General features: G+C 36.2%; 1 protein-coding gene across 1 annotated transcript in view; it reads right to left on the bottom strand.

Annotated features, from left to right (window-relative positions):
• LOC150090365 (uncharacterized) overlaps positions 1–19,958 on the bottom strand; it is a 314,634-nt gene that overhangs the window by 271,927 nt on the left and 22,749 nt on the right. The window contains exon 2 of the mRNA XM_090389837.1: positions 5,467–5,628. Within this exon, the coding sequence (XP_090245963.1) occupies positions 5,467–5,628 (162 nt within the window). The remainder of the gene's footprint in view (positions 1–5,466; positions 5,629–19,958) is intronic.

The raw sequence follows: 19,958 nt of genomic DNA, 5'->3' as shown, positions 1-19,958 counted from the left end.
ATATTAATTTTAAAACATGATATAGTCAGCAATATTGCATTTAGTGAATATAATAATTACAGTCAAACTCGATTATAATGCGATCCAAGGGACTAAAGAATATTGCTCGTTATTACCATTACTTGTAATACTTCTGCTGTTACTGACTACATTTATCGTGCACACAAATATATACTTATGAAAAAGAGATAAAAACGACAATGAATAACCATAGCTCATGATTACACAATTAACAATTTATGTGATATATTTATGCACTATATAAACAATTCACAAGAAAAATAATTTCATTATTATTAAAAAATCTAGTGTAACACATACATTATTTTTATATTTTGAAGAAGTCTTCCAATGTAATTTTTTTCAAATTTCTTTTATTTAAGGTGCAATTTATGAGTAATGTCTTTCATTTTACTGAGATAAAACTAAAATTTGGGATTGATGTCACTGGTTTCATAAAACAAAGAAAAGTTTTTAAAGAAGTCTGTGCCTCCACACTCGACACTACATTAACTGGACACTCACCATCTTCTTCCTCACTGTCATCTTAAAAAGCTTCTTTTTTTTAACAGCTTCAAGTGTGTCCAAATATGTCGCTGTTTTGGCAGTCATAAGGTTGTTGTCCAAGATCTTGTAATTGTCCACATGTGCCAACCTAGTATCCAGGTTATGTTTCTTCAATCACATTATTAATAAAATAATCTCATCATTTTCTTCAGTGCCTTCATCAACTTCTGTGAGCTTTAGTTCTGCCTTATTAAAACAGTTTTTGATGGTCAGTGATGTGACCTTATCCCATGCCTCGCTCACGAATCGGATAGCATCAAGAACTGAAATCTGAAGTTTTTCCTTTCTTTCAGTGGAGCTATAGTTTTCAATATTAAAAGTCTTTTAAAATGCCATTTTAGAAATTATATTAAATTTCTAAAATAGCATTTAAAGCTTTTCCTTGATCCATAGGTTGGAGAATGGAAGTTGAGTTCAGTAGTAAAAATAGAAGTTTGACAGTGGTTAGACTGAGAAGGATGGGATGTGATGGCCAACTGTCTAAAATCATTAAAATTTTCCTATCTTTTTTTCTAAACTCTCCATCCCGGTTACATACTTCTTCAAAAATGGATGATGTCATCAAGCCTTTTTGTTAGCTCGGTATATTTTACTGGAAGATAGATTTTTAATGTTTTTAAAACATCTTGTATTTGCCTATTACTAAGAGTTTTCTTTTTTCAGTTCCACTCATGTTTGAACAAATTGGAACAGTCAGTTGTGCTTTGGATAATTTTCTACTTTTCTGCTGAATCACTTTTATCACACTTATGCTACTTTTTTTTGCAATGACGTTTTTTTTGAAAGCACTAGTTGTGTTTCCCCAATTTTACCAAATGGTTGACACAATTGATAAGTTTAGTCTTAACTTTTTGCAAATAGATGAATTCCTTGATCCATTCTCTATGTCATGAATAATTTTCATTTTCTTTCTTGCTGATTATCAAAATATTTCTTTTTTTACCTGCCATTTCAAGGTAAAAAAAGAACTGAATTTAACACAGCATAAAACCTAAACTATAGAAGAGAAATTGATTTTAATAATTCCAAGTGTTTCTCCTGAGTTTTAAAAAGACATGTTCATACACAAACATTTGAAATTTCACTGAATTCTTCAGTTTGATTGAATCTGAAAGCTGAATATTTTATACTGATACAGAAAAATTTCATTAGTTAGTTTGCCAGATAATTTCTCTCCCTAGGTCTTCTGAAAATCCATAACAATAGGAAAGAGATACAAAAGAGGATTAAGAGATTGGGGAAAGAAAACAAAACATGGATAATCATTCATTAGATTCCCCACACACACCTTCAGCATCCCCATCAGCCAGGGTTTTCAGGGATTTCCACTATACCACTGGAACAAGGATTACAGTATGCTCTTTGTGGTTGCATATTGCACTAAAAGAGATTCTGAGAATTGTTCCAATGGTTATAAATTGCTATCGGCAGGGAAAGAGATAAGGGGAATAATTTCATAAACAAGCAAAGCAATAATAGATCTTAGTCCTTTGTACAGCAGTTCAGCCCCTGCTTGTTATACCTGTGAAACCATCTTCTACCATGATTGCTTTAACTGTGAGATACTGTTCATAAAATACATAATTTCCAACCAACTCTTCCCTGTTTGCTGAAAATAGACAAAATTTCACTATAACTGTGCTTATTATGAGTTCGACTGTATATTAAACTTAACTGAGATAATGAAAATAATGACAAGGAGTAATTAATATTAGTCATATAATGTAAGAAATACTAGACTTCTGCTGCATTTGCAAAACTCAATAGTTAGATTTTATTTATTTATGTTTTTCTTGTGCAGCAGAAGCCTATTCCAATGATTAACAACTTGCTAGCTAAAAGAAACTGTCCTACAACCTATAATTATTCCTACTTAGTCTGAATTCATGCTACCTGGCACTAGCATCACTTAACACTATGAAAATTTCACCTTGATAGTTTAATATTTCCCCCCAGAAGTTTAATAAAATTCCATCTACAGTGTCCAGTTTCCAAGCCCTGTAGCCCACACACTGTCATTCCTAATGTCCAGGCCGCAGTCAGGACAGGTGCTCCCAAATGTACTTATACCACAATTTGCTTATGTATTTGAACAAAAATTATTTATATTACAAAAAAAAAAAAAAAAAGAAAAGAAAAGAAAAATAAATGAAAATTTAAAAAAAACAAAAGATATTAAAATCAATACTTAAATTATTAAAACCTGCTTGAAGTATTAATGCCATATACAGGATTATGTTTACCTACTGCATAATAAATGCCTTAATTGAAACAATTCCAAATAATCTCAAGTAGAGATGTCAAAACCAGAAGCACCTCACAGGTCGCACAAGCAGTTCTTGGGGACTTCCAGGTCATATTAACAGCTCTTAGTGCTGCATTAGTCTGTATACAGCACAACAGCATGGTACTTTTATTTTTATATAAATAAAAATTTTTATTTATTTCTTCTCCCTTGTATAAAAATGTAATCTTATGAACAGCGACGATTATGGTTTTTATAATTTATGAATTTTATTTAAATTTCATATTAGCCTATCAACCTTTAGGCATCACCATTGTTTCCATATAAGTTTAACACTGTTAACCTTTAACCAGGCCCTTGCTCATCATCAGTGTGTTATTTTTTATTTACTTTTTTCATTAGGTAGTTTGAATTTTTTTTTTTTTTTTTTTTTGTGCTTGTATGCAAGTAGCAGTTAACACCTCATCACCATTATTTGTTTCAGCAATTCCCATATGGTACAACAGTCAGTGTTTAATTTTGTAGATGATCATTTGAATACATCATATTTAGTTTATATTTTTAATGCATTTTAAAAACATAATTTGCAATTTTTGGACAGAAAAATAAGAAATACTAGTTCTCAAACTAATACTAATTTTCTCAAATACTAATTTTCTCAAACTTGTCAACAATTCACGTAAACCTGAAACACCTCTTATTTTGGAAAAGATAGCCTCTAATTCAGTTGCTATTCTCAATAGAGTGAAACACTCAAAATTTGTCAGTAAGCTTCTTTATCATCAAGTTTGCTAGTTTAGAAACATTAGGAAATGCTAAACATAATTCTTTTTTTTTTGTTCCCATATTACTTTGAGTTTTAAAGTAATGCTCAACAATACAGCTATTTGTCGAACTGTATATATATATATATATATAAAAACTCAAAACATAAGATGTAAAACAAAATACAGTCGATTCTGGTTGTTTGGGACACATCAGGACTAGTGCATTTTGGCCTGATTAAGCGGCTGCCCCAATTATCCACGTTACAAAAAGCGCAGGTCATTTTGATCACATTTGTGAATTGAAATTTAATTCTATTAAACAGTCATTCTAATTAGGGAAAAGGGAGGAATATTATCCACAGGCTATAAAAGCAAAGATATATTAAGCACAGATTTATCCATTATTACCTTACCAATTAAAAAATTAAATGATACGTGAAAATTGGAAGAATATACATGATAATCAGAATAATTAATACTTACTGTAATATGTACATACTAACTAGTTAACATTTCTGTTCACTGACATTTGTGGGTGGGGTTAAAATTTAAAACGGTAAAAAGATAAGCAATCAATAACAAAGAACAGGGCACACACAAATTGCAAGTAACACGATATGTGCAAGTGAGAATGGAGTAACAAGTTACGAAGCTTTAAAAATAGGAATGAAGAGAAGATTCTGAAAATTAAATTTTTTTATATGATTGAAGATTCCATGGAAGTGTAAACACATTTCACCATAATAACCCACAGAATTCCAGCTATCGGTATTATCGCAAATTCAATAAGATCGAGTTTATTATCCATTTATGATAGATTGCACTAACAGAAAAGCCCAATACCCAGGTGACTGCTAATTGCTTTTATTGTTTTATGGTTGTGACCTCCAGAAATCCGACTGAACCAGGTTGTACAGTCGGAGACAATCGTAGGGTAATCAGTGCTGCGGTCTCCTGCCCTGATTAAATGGCATGTTGTCCCAATTAAGTGAAGTAAACCCTGGCTATTTTCTCGATTGAGTTCTGTTTTTTAAGATTTTCCCCAAATAAACAGCTGCCCTGATTAACTGGTGGCCCAAATAACCGGAATCCACAGTATATATAGCCCAAAGAAAGCTTGTAACATATTTACAAAAAATGGCAAACTGAATATGCAGTGCTGTAGTAGTATATCATCTGACTTGTGTGATTTTACAATCACTCTGTACAAAACAAGGTTTGTGTCATTAGTGCACCCAATCATTTTAGCAAAACACTAGCACTATCCAAGTAATTTATGTTAAAACTGCCTATAGTCATATCAAAAGTGGAAAACAACCATCTTTTAAAAACAGAATTAGAAATCTAAATATGCAGTAGAAGGGTGAAAATGTAACTGCTTATGATCTTATAACCAGAAAATATCTAATAATACACAGGACTAAAAAATACAGGTCTAACAAGGTTACACATCAATGAATGCAAAGTAACATAAATTTTAACATAAATTTTATGTTAAAACATAAAAATAGGTAAAATTAAATATGTAAATTATACAAGCTGACTGGACTCTCTAACCATTCTTGATAATAACCATTCTTGAACTGCTTCTGTAGAAGAGTTTGGAAAACATCCACCAAAATTCAAAATAATCTTCACATAGGTACAACATTAAATATTGAATAAAAAAATTATGCTATTTTCTAAATGAACAAAAAAAATTGTTTCTTTAACATAATTCAACATTTAAAGTTCAAAATAATTTCATATTCTTATTGAAACTTATATTGCAATAAGAATAGGAAATTACCTTGACAGAAAACCTCTAATATGACTGGAATCAATATAAAAAGTCTGAGATGTTTGTTTATTTATTATATAAAATTAATCAATTCATTTTTCACTTACTCACTAAAACACCTCCAGTGTATCCATATGTACAGGGATTCCTCCTAGGCATAACAAATGGTTTCTTTTTAAACCAGTCCTGGAAAATCCCTTTATTATTCTTCTGATGTTTACTTGGCTCCTTTGTTGCAATTTTACTTTTTTCTCTAGCAGCTTTGTGTTCTAAACATAAAAATTAATCATATACATATGCCATTTGGTTCTGTAATCAATGAAAAGAAGAGAATAACAATAGCAAAAGAAGACTGTTACATACAATAAAAATTACATTACATACAAAAAATTACATACAAGAAAAATACAACAAAATAGCATCTCTCTCTCTCTCTCTCTCTTCTCCCCCCTTGAAGGGACATGTTCAAATCATTGTTGTTATTTGGTTTTTAGGAGCATTAGCAACTAAGGCCATATTGCTCCAGGGATATGCTGTGGTCATTCCCTGACCTTTCCGCATCCTCCATATTTGGTGGTCACTGGCTAGAACCCCAGTCTAATCAAGAAGCGTATGCTACGCACTGCTGCTCCTGCCAAACTGGCTACGAAGGCACCGTTCAAATCATTATGAAACAGCACAGCCTAGTTCTGATCATTAATCACTGTCCATGCTTCTTATTACATTAGATATCTTGGAAATAAGTGCAAGCTGCAACACACAATGATTTTGAACTTATAAAAGCAGGAAAGATGTGCTATTCAGTATTTAGTTTTCAGAAATAGCATATTACATTTGCTATACTAATAAAGTCTAATAAAAAAAAAAAAAAAGCATTAAGGCTTTATTTTTCTAAAAACATAAAAAAAGCCTGAATGCTCTTGCCACTTCTAAAAACAACACCGAAGCCTTTGACTGTAAGCTGATAGAATTTTGTTGTGTTCAGTTAGATGCCATAAAATCTTCATCCATTGTTTTGAGTTTTGCAGAGGGAAATAAATCATATAGGGCACGGTCACGTGAATATAGAGGTTCATACTTTTTCTTCTTTTTCTTTCAAAAAAAGAAAAAATATCAACCTCTTTTTTTCCTTTTCTCTTTCTGACTTTTTTTCATTTTCTTTAAGAACCAGTTCTTTTTCAGGCCAAAAGTTCTTGCTTGAGTGGAAAATACAGTGTATGCAAGAGCACTGTTATGATGGAGATACTGTCCATTATTTTAAAACAGCTGATGGTGTTTTTTCCTAATTTTTCCTCTCAATCCAATTAGAACATTTTTATAATAAATCTGGTGTATCATCTGACAATTCTGAACAAATTAATAATGATTAATACCGTGAATGCTGAAAAGACTAAATGACATAATTTTCATTGAAAACTTGAAATTTTTTTTTTGGAGGGGACAAATTTGGAAACTTCCACTGGGATAACTGGATTTTTTTGTTTCAGTGGTCAATGCTGCACACACATTTCATCACTGATAGCAATACAATTTATGAACTAAGGTCCAGTTTTATCCTTCTTTACAGCTTCTCACACAGTTCTTAATTGTGAATCTGCAGTATTAAATTTTAGTTTAGCATTAGCATTAGTAGAGGCATTTGATGCAAGAAAGCAAGCTTATGCAGCATCAGCCAAAAAAAAAAAAAAAAAAAAACCACTCCCAATTCACCCCACTGTTCGTTCAAAATACCTGTCCAGCTGAGCCTTAAACTTATTTAGGCTATCAACTTCCACGACAAGGGATGGAAGTCTGTTCCACCAACCAACCACTCGCTGGCTAAAGGCAAATTTCCGCACGTCTATCCTACATCTGTCTTTCCTCAATTTGAATTTATGCCCTCTCAGGTGATTATTCTGAGCGAAAGGAAGAATCCCATCAGCATTGAGCATGCTCAAACCATTCAATGCTTTATACACCTCTATCAGATCACCTCGCTGGTGCCTAGTCTCCAGACACTGTAATTTGCAAATCTTAAGCCTTTCTTCGTAAGAGCACCCCTTTGTTCCATTCACTAATCTTGTTGCCCTTCTCTGTACTCGTTCCAGCAGCTCTACATCCTTCTTGAAATGAGGCCTCCAGGCCTGTATACAGTACTCTAGGTGTGGCCTGACCATTGCCTTATACAAGGGAATAATCACCTCCTTATCCCTGCTAGAAAAATTCCTATATATCATTGACAATACACCATGAGCTACTCTTGCAGCCCGTCTGCACTGCTCAGAGAACTTCATATCCACCTGCACAACCACCCCCAGGTCCCTTTCATTCTCTACCACTGTCAGTGTAATACCACAGAGTTGATACGTTGCTCTGGGGTTGCTGTTTCCCATGTGTAGTACTTTACATTTGTCAATGTTAAACTTCATTTGCCACCTCTCAGCCCATCTGCTCAACCTTTCCAGATCCTGTTGCAGCAGCATAGTGTCAGTAGTGTCCTTGACAACCCTGCCTACCTTTGTATCGTCTGCAAACTTCGACATTAAGCTTGATATACCATCATCAATATCATTTATGAATACAGAAAACAATAATGGACCCAACACTGAGCCCTGAGGGACTCCACTAATAACATTAGTCCACGACGAGCAGTGTCCATTGATTACCACTCTCTGTCTTCTCCCCCTCAGCCACCCCTTTACCCACAGCAGCAATTTGCCTCCAATGTTACACTGCTCCAATTTGTGCAGCAGTCTTCCATGTGCAACAGTATCAAAAGCCTTTCTAAGATCCAAGTATATAATATCAAAGTTATTCCCTGCATCCAGTTCTTTTGTGACTGCATCATAGTATCCAATCAAATTGGTCAGGCAAGACTTCCCCTTAACAAAACCATGCTGAGTCCGAGCTATAACTGAAGTCTTGTCTAAATGATCCTGCAGTGCTTCTTTAACTAGTGCCTCCATTAATTTTCCTGGAACAGAAGTTAAACTCACAGGTCTATAATTGCTTGTGTCAGCTTTTGATCCTCCTTTGTGAATTGGGGTCACATTTGCACATCTCCAGTCTATGGGTACCTCCCCTGAGTCCAAGGAAGCTCTCATAATTATGGTTAAGGGTTTGCTTACTTCCTTTGCTGCCTCCTTTAATATAACTGGATAGATCCCATCCACCCCAGGTGCCTTTCTTGTGTTTATCTTCAACAATTTCTCCTCCACTTTACTCTCAGTTATTACAAGATTTTCTAGCTTACTGCTAGAGTTGAATACACCTCTGGCTTTCCCCTCGCTAAATAACTCTTCATGTGTGAATGTCGATGCAAAATATTCATTTAGTTTGTTAGCTACCTGAGCAGGATCATCAACAGTTGACCCATCGATATCAAGTGGACCAATCTGATTCATCCCCTTCCTTCTAGAGTTTACATAAGTAAAGAACTCTTTGCTGTTTTTCTTTGCATCCCTTGCCAAAGATTTCTCGTAATCTGCCTTCGCCTGCCTAACCTCCTTTGTAACTTGGTTACAGATCAACTTGTATCTATCATAGGCTTCTGTGTCATGTGTTAATTTGTATGTATCCCATGCATGTTTCTTCTCTGCCATATGCCTCATCAGTTCATCTGACATCCATTTAGGCCTAAACCTTGAACAATATTTCTTAATTGGTATGTAAAGTCTAGTAGCTTCCAAGATAAGTTCTTTGAATGCTTCCCATTTTGCATTTACTGTTGGTAACATCATCAGTTGGTCCCACTGTATAGAATTTAAATACTGTCTCAGTCCATCGTAGTCGCCTTTACGAAAGCAATAACCCTTCCCTTTACCCCTAATGGTAGTTACCTCTTTGAGTAAATCCCACTTCAGCACACTGTGATCACTGCCACCTAGTGGTTCATTTATCTGCAGATTCTTAATGCATGAAGAATCACTGCTGATAATCAAATCAAGAGTATTCCTCCCTCTAGTTGCCTCCCGAACATGCTGATGTAGAAAACAATCATCCAATAAATCCACAAAAGCCTTGCTAGTGTGTGAGTGACCAGCCCACAAATTCCAGTCAATATCTGAGAAATTAAAATCTCCCATTATAAGACTCTCTGATTTACTGGCCCACTCTATTTCCCTGTACAGTTTCTTATTATACTCATCAGAGTCATTAGGCCTATAGCACACTCCTACTCTCAATTTTGATCTCCCAATGCTTATGTCACACCAAACTGACTCGACACTGCACTGTCCAGCGATGTCCACTGGCTTCACTTCCTTGGATTTTATGTATTTCTTAACTAATAGCATAACCCCTCCTCCCTTCCTATCCAGTCTATCTTTTCTGTAGACGTTGTACTCCCCAAATTCCAGTTCTGCATTCCTTATATCTGTGTGACACCACGTCTCTGGAATCCCCACAATATCTGCCTTTGATGTTTTGAGCAATACCTCAAATTCATAAAATTTATTCACTAAACTCCTAGCATTGGTGTACACGCAAGTATACATGCACCTATTTCTATTCTTAGCTACCCTAACACAACCCATGTGTTTACTTGTACCGCAATGACTCCCAGCAGTCTCTGAAATATCCTGAATCTTGTTTTTCAGGCTTCTGCTCATTCCAATAGAAGCAGTGCAAGAATCTCTTTCACCTCTGCCAGTGGCTACTGTTAATCTATTTGTCTTTGTATCCCCCCAAGCTAGCAGTTTTCCGACCCACCTAACACTGCCTCGATAGCATCAGCAAATATTCTTGCACCCTTTCTATTTAAGTGTATCCCATCCCTGTAGAAGCAATCCCTCCTGTTAACAAGTACAGTCCAGGCTGAAAAAAATTCTACCCCTTGAGCCTTGCACAATCTTTCCAGGGCCGAATTGATCGACAAGGCTCTCATCATATACTCCCTCCTATCGTGTCTGGACAGAATTGCAGACACTTTCAAATTCAACCCAATTTCACGGCTTTTTTTCAACAGTGACCTGTACTTGTTAAGCAATTCTGCCGGTCTCCTACTCTTGATATCATTAGTGCCCACGTGTACAACTATATCACTTTTTGTGCCCTTAAAAGATGATATCTGCTCTACAACGTCATCAACCTTTGCCCCTGGCAGACATACCCTGGTCAGTTGCAATTTTTCAGATTATATCTGTAAGCAGTCCAAATCACTATGAAACAGCATGGCCTAGTTCTGATCTTTAATCACCATCTAGGCTTTTTGGCATCAACAAACTCAGACAACTTATCATGTACATCCTAATCATCATTAACGAAAATTAAAAATGGGAGAGGGTGGCCCTAGCACTAATGGTTTACTATTGCAAATGCTGCACATGGAGGGGCCCATGGTTGCAAGGGGGGGCTGACATGGATTTTGTATAAAAAATAAAAAGTAAATTTTGAACTAAATTTTGTTTCTCTGTTAAAGTGCCAATGATGAATGTAACATTAATGTATTCAGCAGCTATGTATGTGCTAAAAATAAACTTCTGAAACTCAATTTCTTATAAATATATATATATATATATATATATTATGTGAGGTAAAAGTTAAGCAAAAGTAATAAAAATAAATAAATATGGCTATGTAGCTATCATTAGAGGCAGCAAATGCACATCCTCCACATGATGCCTAATTATATCTGATAATTAAAATAAATATGATATATAAAATAAAACATCTGCCAGTAGTACGGCAATAATGCAGAGCGAAACGAAACGCAAAATAATATAAAATAAACAAACAGGGAAAGGAAAGTAGAGATAATAGGACAAAAAGGTAGTCGATAATCCCCTGTAAAAATTTTGTCAATTAAGTCATTAAACCCAATTAATAAAAAATGTAAATTTAAAATAATGCCAATTATAAATAATTTAGCGGTACCCCCCTCGAAGGTACCAGTTCCAAAAAACGTGAAATATCACCAAAAAAGGGGTTAAAGAAACTACCAAAAACTAAAATATCAAAATGATAGACTGACCATCATGCCCCACATCGACAGAGGACCACGAGGCCAATAATGGTCATGGAATCGCTGCATTTCAATCGTCATACAAATCATTGCAAAGGCAGAAATATCGAAGAACCAAACCACCCTTCCATTCTCCGATAGATCAACCAATGCAGAGGATTTGCATGGCGGTGGTCCTTATGCAGCGAAAAATAAACTACAGAACAGAGAACACTCTTGATCAGAGCCACACCACAGACATAATGCAAGCTTAACCAGCTTATATAATAGAAAGGAAAAGAATAGATGGCGGCACAGGCGCCGCTTATTTAGCATATCAACCCACTACTACCACTAATTTATATTATGTGAGGTAAAAGTTAAGCAAAAGTAATAAAAATAAATAAATATGGCTATGTAGCTATCATTAGAGGCAGTAAATTCACATCCTCCACATGATGCCTAATTATATCTGATAATTAAAATAAATATGATATTTAAAATAAAAACATCTTAAGCTTGCATTATGTCAGTGGTGTGGCTCTGATCAAGAGTGTTCTCTGTTCTGTAGTTTATTTTTCGCTGCAGAAGGACCACCGCCATGCAAATCCTCTGCATTGGTTGATCTATCGGAGAATGGAAGGGTGGTTTGGTTCTTCGATATTTCTGCCTTTGCGATGATTTGTATGACGATTGAAATGCAGCGATTCCATGACCATTACTGGCCTCGTGGTCCTCTGTCGATATGGGGCATGATGGTCAGTCTATCATTTTGATATTTTAGTTTTTGGTGGTTTCTTTAACCCCTTTTTTGGTGATATTTCACGTTTTTTGGAACTGGTACCTTCGAGGGGGGTACCGCTAAATTATTTATAATTGGCATTATTTTAAATTTACATTTTTTATTAATTGGGTTTAATGACTTAATTGACAAAATTTTTACAGGGGATTATCGACTACCTTTTTGTCCTATTATCTCTACTTTCCTTTCCCTGTTTGTTTATTTTATATTATTTTGCGTTTCGTTTTGCTCTGCATTATTGCCGTACTACTGGCAGATGTTTTTATTTTAAATATCATATTTATTTTAATTATCAGATATATATATATATATATATATTTTTTTTTTTTTTTTTAATTTATTTATATATTTACTGTACTCAGCAATTTCCAGCAAGTTTTGGCAACCCCACCACACATTAATATACAGACAATATCGTACAGGTTAATATTTGAAATATCAAACAGAAATGCTGACGTTGAGGTATAATAAAATGCAAACAATATCATGCAGGTAGTAGTAGTAGTGGCATGCGATGCAAGAAAGCAAGCGTATGAGCTTATGCAGCATCAGCCAAAAAAAAAAAAAAAAAAAATTTCACACAACCATTCCCTCCAAATGTTTGTCCAGTTCCTTCTTAAATTTATTTAACCTATCAACTTCCACGACAGATGAAAGTTTGTTCCAGCAATTAACCACCCACTGGATAAAGACAAATTTCCGCACATCTATTCTACATCTGTCCTTCCTAAATTTCGATTTACGGCCCCTTAGGTTCGTAATCTGAACAATTTGAAGAATCCCATCAGAAATCAGCGTGCTCAACCTATTGAGGCCTTATACACCTCAATAGGAGACTAGGCACCTCGCAGGTGCCTAGTCTCCAGCTGCTACAATTTGCAGAACTTAAGCCTCTCCTGGTAAGAGGATCCTTCATTCCCCTCACCAATCTTGTTGCCCTTCTCTGTACACGCTCAAGCAAATCTACATCCTTCCTAAAATGAGGCCTCCAGACCTGCATGCAGTACTCAAGGTGTGGCCTGACCATTGTCTTATACAGAGGGACAATCGCCTCCTTTTCCCTGCTAGCAAAATTCCTGTATATCATTGAAAAAACTATGACCTGCCCTAGCAGCCCATCTGCATTGCTCAGAAAACTTCATATCTGACTGCACAATTACTCCCAGGTCTTTTTCATTTTCCATCACCTCAAGTGTAGTACCACACAGTTGGTACATTTCTCTGGGGTTACTTCTACCCATATGCAGTACTTTGCATTTTTCAATGTTAAACTTCAGTTGCCACTTCTCAGCCCATCTGCCCAAATTTTCTGGACCCTGTTGCAGTAACACACTGCCATTACTGTTATTAATAACCCTGCCAATGTTTGTATCATCTGCAAACTTTGATACTAAGCCTGATATACCTTTATTAATATCATTGAAAAATATACAAAACATCAGTGGACCCAACACCGAACCCTGTGGGACTCCACTAATAACATTAGTCCACGAAGATACAGCTGTTTGTATGCGCGTGCGAGAGAGAGAGAGAGAGAGAGAGAGAGAGAGAGAGAGAGAGAGAGAGGGGGGGGGGGATCTATCTAGAGCAGCGTTTCCCAAACTTTTTTAGTTACGGACCCCTTTTCATCTCACAATATATTTGTGGAACACTTACGTAACGTATTTATGGAACAAGTTTAGCAGGATCCAAAGAACCATTTGCTAATACTTTATTACATACGACGCACTGTGTATCAGGATCATCTTTATTTCCAACACATGTAAAGCTGAAATTCAAATAACTGTCATCATACTTTCGTTTTGGTCTTTTATTAGATGGTTCCTGTTTTTTCACTTTGGATTTTTAGGGATCAAAAGGCTGCGATTGTTCATCCTCACTTTGAAGTATGACAATATTGTGTCCGTTTTCATCGACCACAGTTCCACTACCAGAAGCACTTGCTTCTCGTTTTAAAGTTCCTTTTTTCAACCACAAATCCATGGTCATTTATTTTAATAATAATATTTTGAAATACTAATAATTATCCAAAAAATATTTATACAAGTGTGTTTAGTTATGCTTACTAGTTTTCCGCACTACTACAGAACTAATCTCGCAATTGCGAAGACAGTCCACATCACACCACCAGCACTGTGTAAACATGCAAAAACGTGTCAGCAGAAGGCTACTTGGTTTCATACACCTAAACAATGCATGATATCAGTTCACTTCTCCCTCTCCCTCAACCCACATACTCCAGGCTAAACTGTATAACACATGCTTCTTAATTAGACTAGGGTTCGAGCCTGTCATCACCAAATAGGGAGGATGCGGAAAGGTCAGGAAATGACCACTGCATATTCTCGGAGCAATATGGCCTTAGTTGCTAATGCTCCTAAAAACCAAATAACCAACCAGGCTAAATCGCAGAAGAATGGCATACTGAATCACTATATTGCTACTTTTTCGTAGATATCATTACCTCTACATATACTTCTGTATGCAAAGCCCACCAAAATAGTGTTCTGTGGTCTATTTGATTATTAGTCAATGCCAGTACAGTACAATCAATAAACGAAAAAAAAATAATATTAAAAATTAGAATGATACAAAAGTGGTGTACATTACAAATATGCAAAATTTATTTATTTTATTTATTTTTTTTAATTATTAATTACGATTTTTGACAGAACACTTGTTCACACCTGATGAAACACTAGTGTTCTGTGGAACATGGTTTGGGAAACACTGATCTAGAGTATGCAAACTGCCATATGTTAGTGATACTGTACCCATCAAAGCTGATCAGTGTAATATTGAATATGTTTCTATAACATGACATAGACTTCTGTTCTGTTGGGTGCTCAGCCTAGGTCAGCATCGTGATCCTAAAGTCATAATTTGGTTATTTGTCAAGTTAAAAATTGGTTGCCAATTCAAAGTGTTCATCAAATGTCCAGCCAAGACACCCAAACGAATCCTAAGGATGCCAAAACAAATCCCTTTACCAAGGAAACACATTTTCAAATGAGAAATTGTTTGCAGAAATGCTAATTATAGTACCATGGTATAAACAGGGAATAAGAAACAGCTCAGCCCCTCAAATACACACAATATTAATATGACCAAAGTCAGATGGCCACCTTTGGCAAGTGTCAGTATCATTATTGGTATTAGTAGTGGCAAATTATACAAGAAAGCAAGCTTATACAGCATCAGCAAAAAAAAAAAAAAACTTCTCATTTCACCTATCCAACTGATCCAACAGTTTGTCTAGCTCTTCCTTTAATTTATTCAAGCTATCCACTTTGACAACAACAGATGGAAGATTGTTCCAGAAATCAACCACCTGCTGGCCAAAGGAAAAATTCTGCACCCATCCTTCCTCAATTTGAATTTATGCCCCCTCATGTGTGTAGTCTTGACTAAGAGGAAGAATCCCATCAGTAGTGAGCTTGCTCAATCCATTTAAAGCCTTAAACACTACAATCAGATCACACTACAAGTGCCTAGACTCCAGATGCTGCAATTTGCAGAACTGAAGCCTTTCTTGGTAAGAGCAAGAAAAGCTCAGCCCCTTTGCTCTCTTTACCAATCCTGCTGCCATTCTCTGTACCAATTTCAGGAGCTGTATATCGTTCCTAAAATGAAGCCTCCAGACCTGTACTCAAGATGAGGCCTCCAGACCTGTACTCAAGATGAGGCCTGACCATTGCATTATACAGTGGGATAATCACCTCCTTATACCTGCTAGCAAAATTCTGTATATCATTGACAAAATCCCATGAGAAGTCCTGGCAGCCTGTGTGCACTGCTCAAAGAACTTCATATCTGACTGCACAATTATCCCCAGGTGTATTCCATTTTCCCCTACTGTGAGTATAGTACCACACAGTTGGTACATTAATTTGGGATTAATGCTACCCAACTGCAGTACTTTGCATTTTTCAATGTTAAACTTCAATTGTCAGCTCATGTGCCTAATGTTGCTAGACCGTGTTACAATAACATCCCATCATCATTGTGATTAACCACCCTGCTAAGTTTTTGTGAGCTTCTCAGTAAATGAGTACAGTAACTACATTTAAGCTTATTGCTTTCTTTAAAGTTTACTGTATAGTAATTGAATATTAAAAATAGAAACAGCTTTTTTTAAGTAATTAACCTAAGGCGAGTTATTTAAAAAAAAACACTTGCTATTTTTAGATACTGCAACAAGACCTAGAAAAATTAGGCAGATGGGCTGAGAAACTGGCAGTTGAGGCTTAACATTGACAAATCCAAGGTACTGCATATTAGTTAGTTAGTTATTTGGTTTTTTAGGAGCATTAGCAACTAAGGCCATATTGCTCCGGGATATGCGGTGGTCATTCCCTGACCTTTCCACATCCTCCGTATTTGGTGGTGACGGGCTCGAACCCCGATCTAATCAAGAAGCGTGTGCTATGCACTGCTGCTCCTTCCCACCTGGCTACAGAGGCACCAAGGTACTGCATATGGGTAACAGTAATCTCACATTAATGTACCGATTGTGTGGTACTATACTAAGGGTGGTGGAAAATGAAAAAGACTTGGGAGTAATTGTGCATTTAGATATGAATTTCTCTGGACAATGCACACAGGCTGTCAGGGCAGCTCATGGGGTTTTGTCAATGGTATACAGGAACTTTGCTAGCATAAATAAGGAAGTGATTATCTCACTGTACAAAGCAATGGTTAGGCGAAATCTTGAGTACAGAATACAGGTGTGGAGACCCTATTTTAGGAAGGATATAAATCTGTTGGAAGAGGTGCAGAGAAGGGCAGTGAGATTGGTGAAGAGAACGAAAGTCTTACCAAGAAACGCTTCAGTTCTACAAATTGCAGAATCTGGAGACTGGGAACCTGTTAGGTGATCTGATAGGGATTTTTAAAGCTTTGAATGGAGTCAGCAAGCTCAGTGTAGATGTCATTCTTCCTCTTGCTCAGGCTACACACATGAGGGGGCATAAATTGAAATGAAGAAGGATGGTTGTAGGACAGATGTGTGGAGGATTGCCTTCAGCCAGCAGGTGTTTGATTGTTGGAATAAACATCCATCTATTGTTGCGAAAGTGGATAGTCTGAATAAATTTGAGTGAAAACTATACAAATTAATGAAGGGGATGGACAGGTAATGTGGGAATTTTTTTATTTTTTGGCTGATGCTTTATAAGCTTGCTTTCTTGCATCATAAGCCACTATTGCTAATAATAATAATAATAATAATAATAATTAAAACTTAACTGAAAATATTATAGCTGAGCAGTTTTACTCTGCAATGTGCAGCAAAAAGCAACTGCCTATTAGACATACAACAGTTCTTAAAGATAAGTTTTTTAAACAATTTCAATAAACTTCATTTAACTAGAATTGAAATGAGCACTCCCATCCCCATAATTCTGCTAAGAAGGATAAGGTGTGTTTTTCTGTAATATGCGAGAAACTGCATGTACCTGCTTTGATATATTTTCAATAAATAGCACTGAACCACAAGCACAGAAATGTGTTCCAGTATAAACAGCTTCAGAAAACTAACACAAATAATTCAATTACTCGTGGACACCAAAAATAACTTTTAGAGCAATAAACAGACAGCTTTCAAAATTTATTCTTGTCACAAATTGGAAATGCTACAAATTAGTAACCATTTAAGTTTACTGCTTTCTTTAAAGTTTACTGTGTAGTAACTGAATATTAAAAATAGAAACAGTTTTTTTTAAAAGTAATTAACCTAAGGTGAGTTAATTAAAAAAACACTCACAATTTTTAGATACTGCAACAAAACCTAGAAAAATTAGGCAGATGGGCTGGGCTGAGAAACTGGCAGTTGAGACTTAACATTGGCAAATTTCTGCAAAATTGGCGAAGTTCTGCAAACTGCAGCTTCAGAAGACTAGGCACCTGTGAAGCGATATGAGTGAGGCATATAAGGCCTTGAATGGATTCAGCAGGCTCAATGCTGATGGGATTCTTCCTCTTGCTCAGATTACAAACCTGAGGGGGCATAGATTCAAAGTGAGGAAAGACAGTTGTAGAATAAATGTGCAGAAGTTTGCCTTTAGCCAGTGGGTAGTTGACTGCTGGAACAAACTTCCTTCTGTTGTTGTGGAAGTTGATTGCTTAGATAAATTCAAGGCAGAACTAGACAAATATTTGGAATGAATGGATCAGTGAAATGGGAAGGGTTTTTTTTTTTTTTTTGGCAGATGCTGTATAAGCTTGCTTTCTTGCATCATGTGCCTCTACTAATGCTAAATCCAAGCTACTCAGATTAACGTTGATTGAAAACCAAATTGGAGAATATTAAATTTTTTTTTTCAACAGGGAGCCTCTTAAGCACTCAAATACTTGCTAATGGTTACCTCTTCTCCCAAGGCATTTGGAACAGTCCTATTTAGGGTAATAGACAGCAACTCAGAGGGAGGTGGGGTATGGTATAACAAATGTACGCGGGTGTATCAAAAAGTTTGTACTCTTACCTAGAAATAATAGCCCTAGAAAGGTGAAACTTCACGGGAACTTTAATCCTTTTCTATGTACTCTCCAGGAATAGTAACACATTTCTCCCATCTATGGATCACTTGTTTAATGCCTTGATCATAGAAGTCTGCACTTTTTGCCTGAAACCACGATTCCACTTCATTGATGACTTCCTGAGATGAATCAAAGTGGCATCCACGCAATGGTTTCTTCATTTCTCGAAACAAGTAGTCTGACAGTGCTAGGTCAGGATAACAGGGTGAGTGCTGCAGTAGTTCGAAGCCGCACTGGTCAACAAAGTTGTTGGTGGCAACAGCCATGTGAGTCTGTGCATTGTCTAGAAAATGGACATCTCAGGTTAACATTCCATGCCCTTTCACCTTCAAAGCATTGTGTAACTTTTTCAAAAGATTTCTGTAGTATTCTCCGGTAAGTGTGGAACCATGAGGTAAGTAATCTGTCAGGATAACCCCTTTTCTGTCCCAAAACACAGACAACATCACCTTCTTCACAGATGGAGTGGTCTTTGCCTTTTTTGGGAGGTGGGGAGGAAGTGTGCTTCCACTGCTTTGACTTGTCTTTAGTCTCCAGGTCATACTGGTACACCTAGCATTCGTCATTTGTCACCAACTGATCAAAAAAGCTCTCAACATCCGCATTACACAAATCCAATAGTTGGCAAGAACATTGCATTTGACATTGCTTCCACAAAGGTGTCAGCAATCTTGGAACCCATAATGCAGAGACCTTAAACATGTGCAGATGGCCATGTAAAATGCTGTGAGCAGACCCATAACTAATTCCCACTGCATTTGCGATGAAATGAATTGTCACACATCTGTCACTCAGCACCAGCTGCTCAACCTTTGCAACCGTCTCACTGTCTGTGGATGTTGATGGCCTTCCTTCTCTTGGCTTGTCAAAAGGACAACACTGGAACTCCTCTTTCCACTTTTTTACAGTGTCATAGGATGGACAATTCTGCCCATACACAACTTTCATTTCCTCATCAATTTCCAGCTTTCATGCCCTGCAAATGCAGGAACTTTATCACTGCTCAATACTCCACTTTGTCAACCATAGTGTCCTTCCTCAGATTCCAGGCTCCATTGGTGTATGATCACCTACGGTAATGAAATTTCACATGTTAGTTATTGAATATGTAGACAAATATTAAAAACGGCATCTTCCTACTAATGTTTTATCTAGTTCAGGATACAAACTTTTTGATATTCCCTCATATTCCATCCAAAGAAAGCAATTTTAATAAAATAGTTAACCATGTTAAAGAGGGGGAAAACTGTACACAGTTGGCCAAGGCCAAGTTGCTGGTGTAACGTCAGAAGTAGGATTCCTCAAAAATTGGTTCTTATCATTAGCCAGAATGATGGATT

Source organism: Mastigoproctus giganteus, chromosome 2 (assembly GCF_048544385.1).
Source record: "Mastigoproctus giganteus isolate SK-2022 chromosome 2, ASM4854438v1, whole genome shotgun sequence".
NCBI classification, from domain to species: domain Eukaryota; kingdom Metazoa; phylum Arthropoda; class Arachnida; order Uropygi; family Thelyphonidae; genus Mastigoproctus; species Mastigoproctus giganteus.
This window is presented reverse-complemented; position numbering and strand designations above follow the sequence as displayed.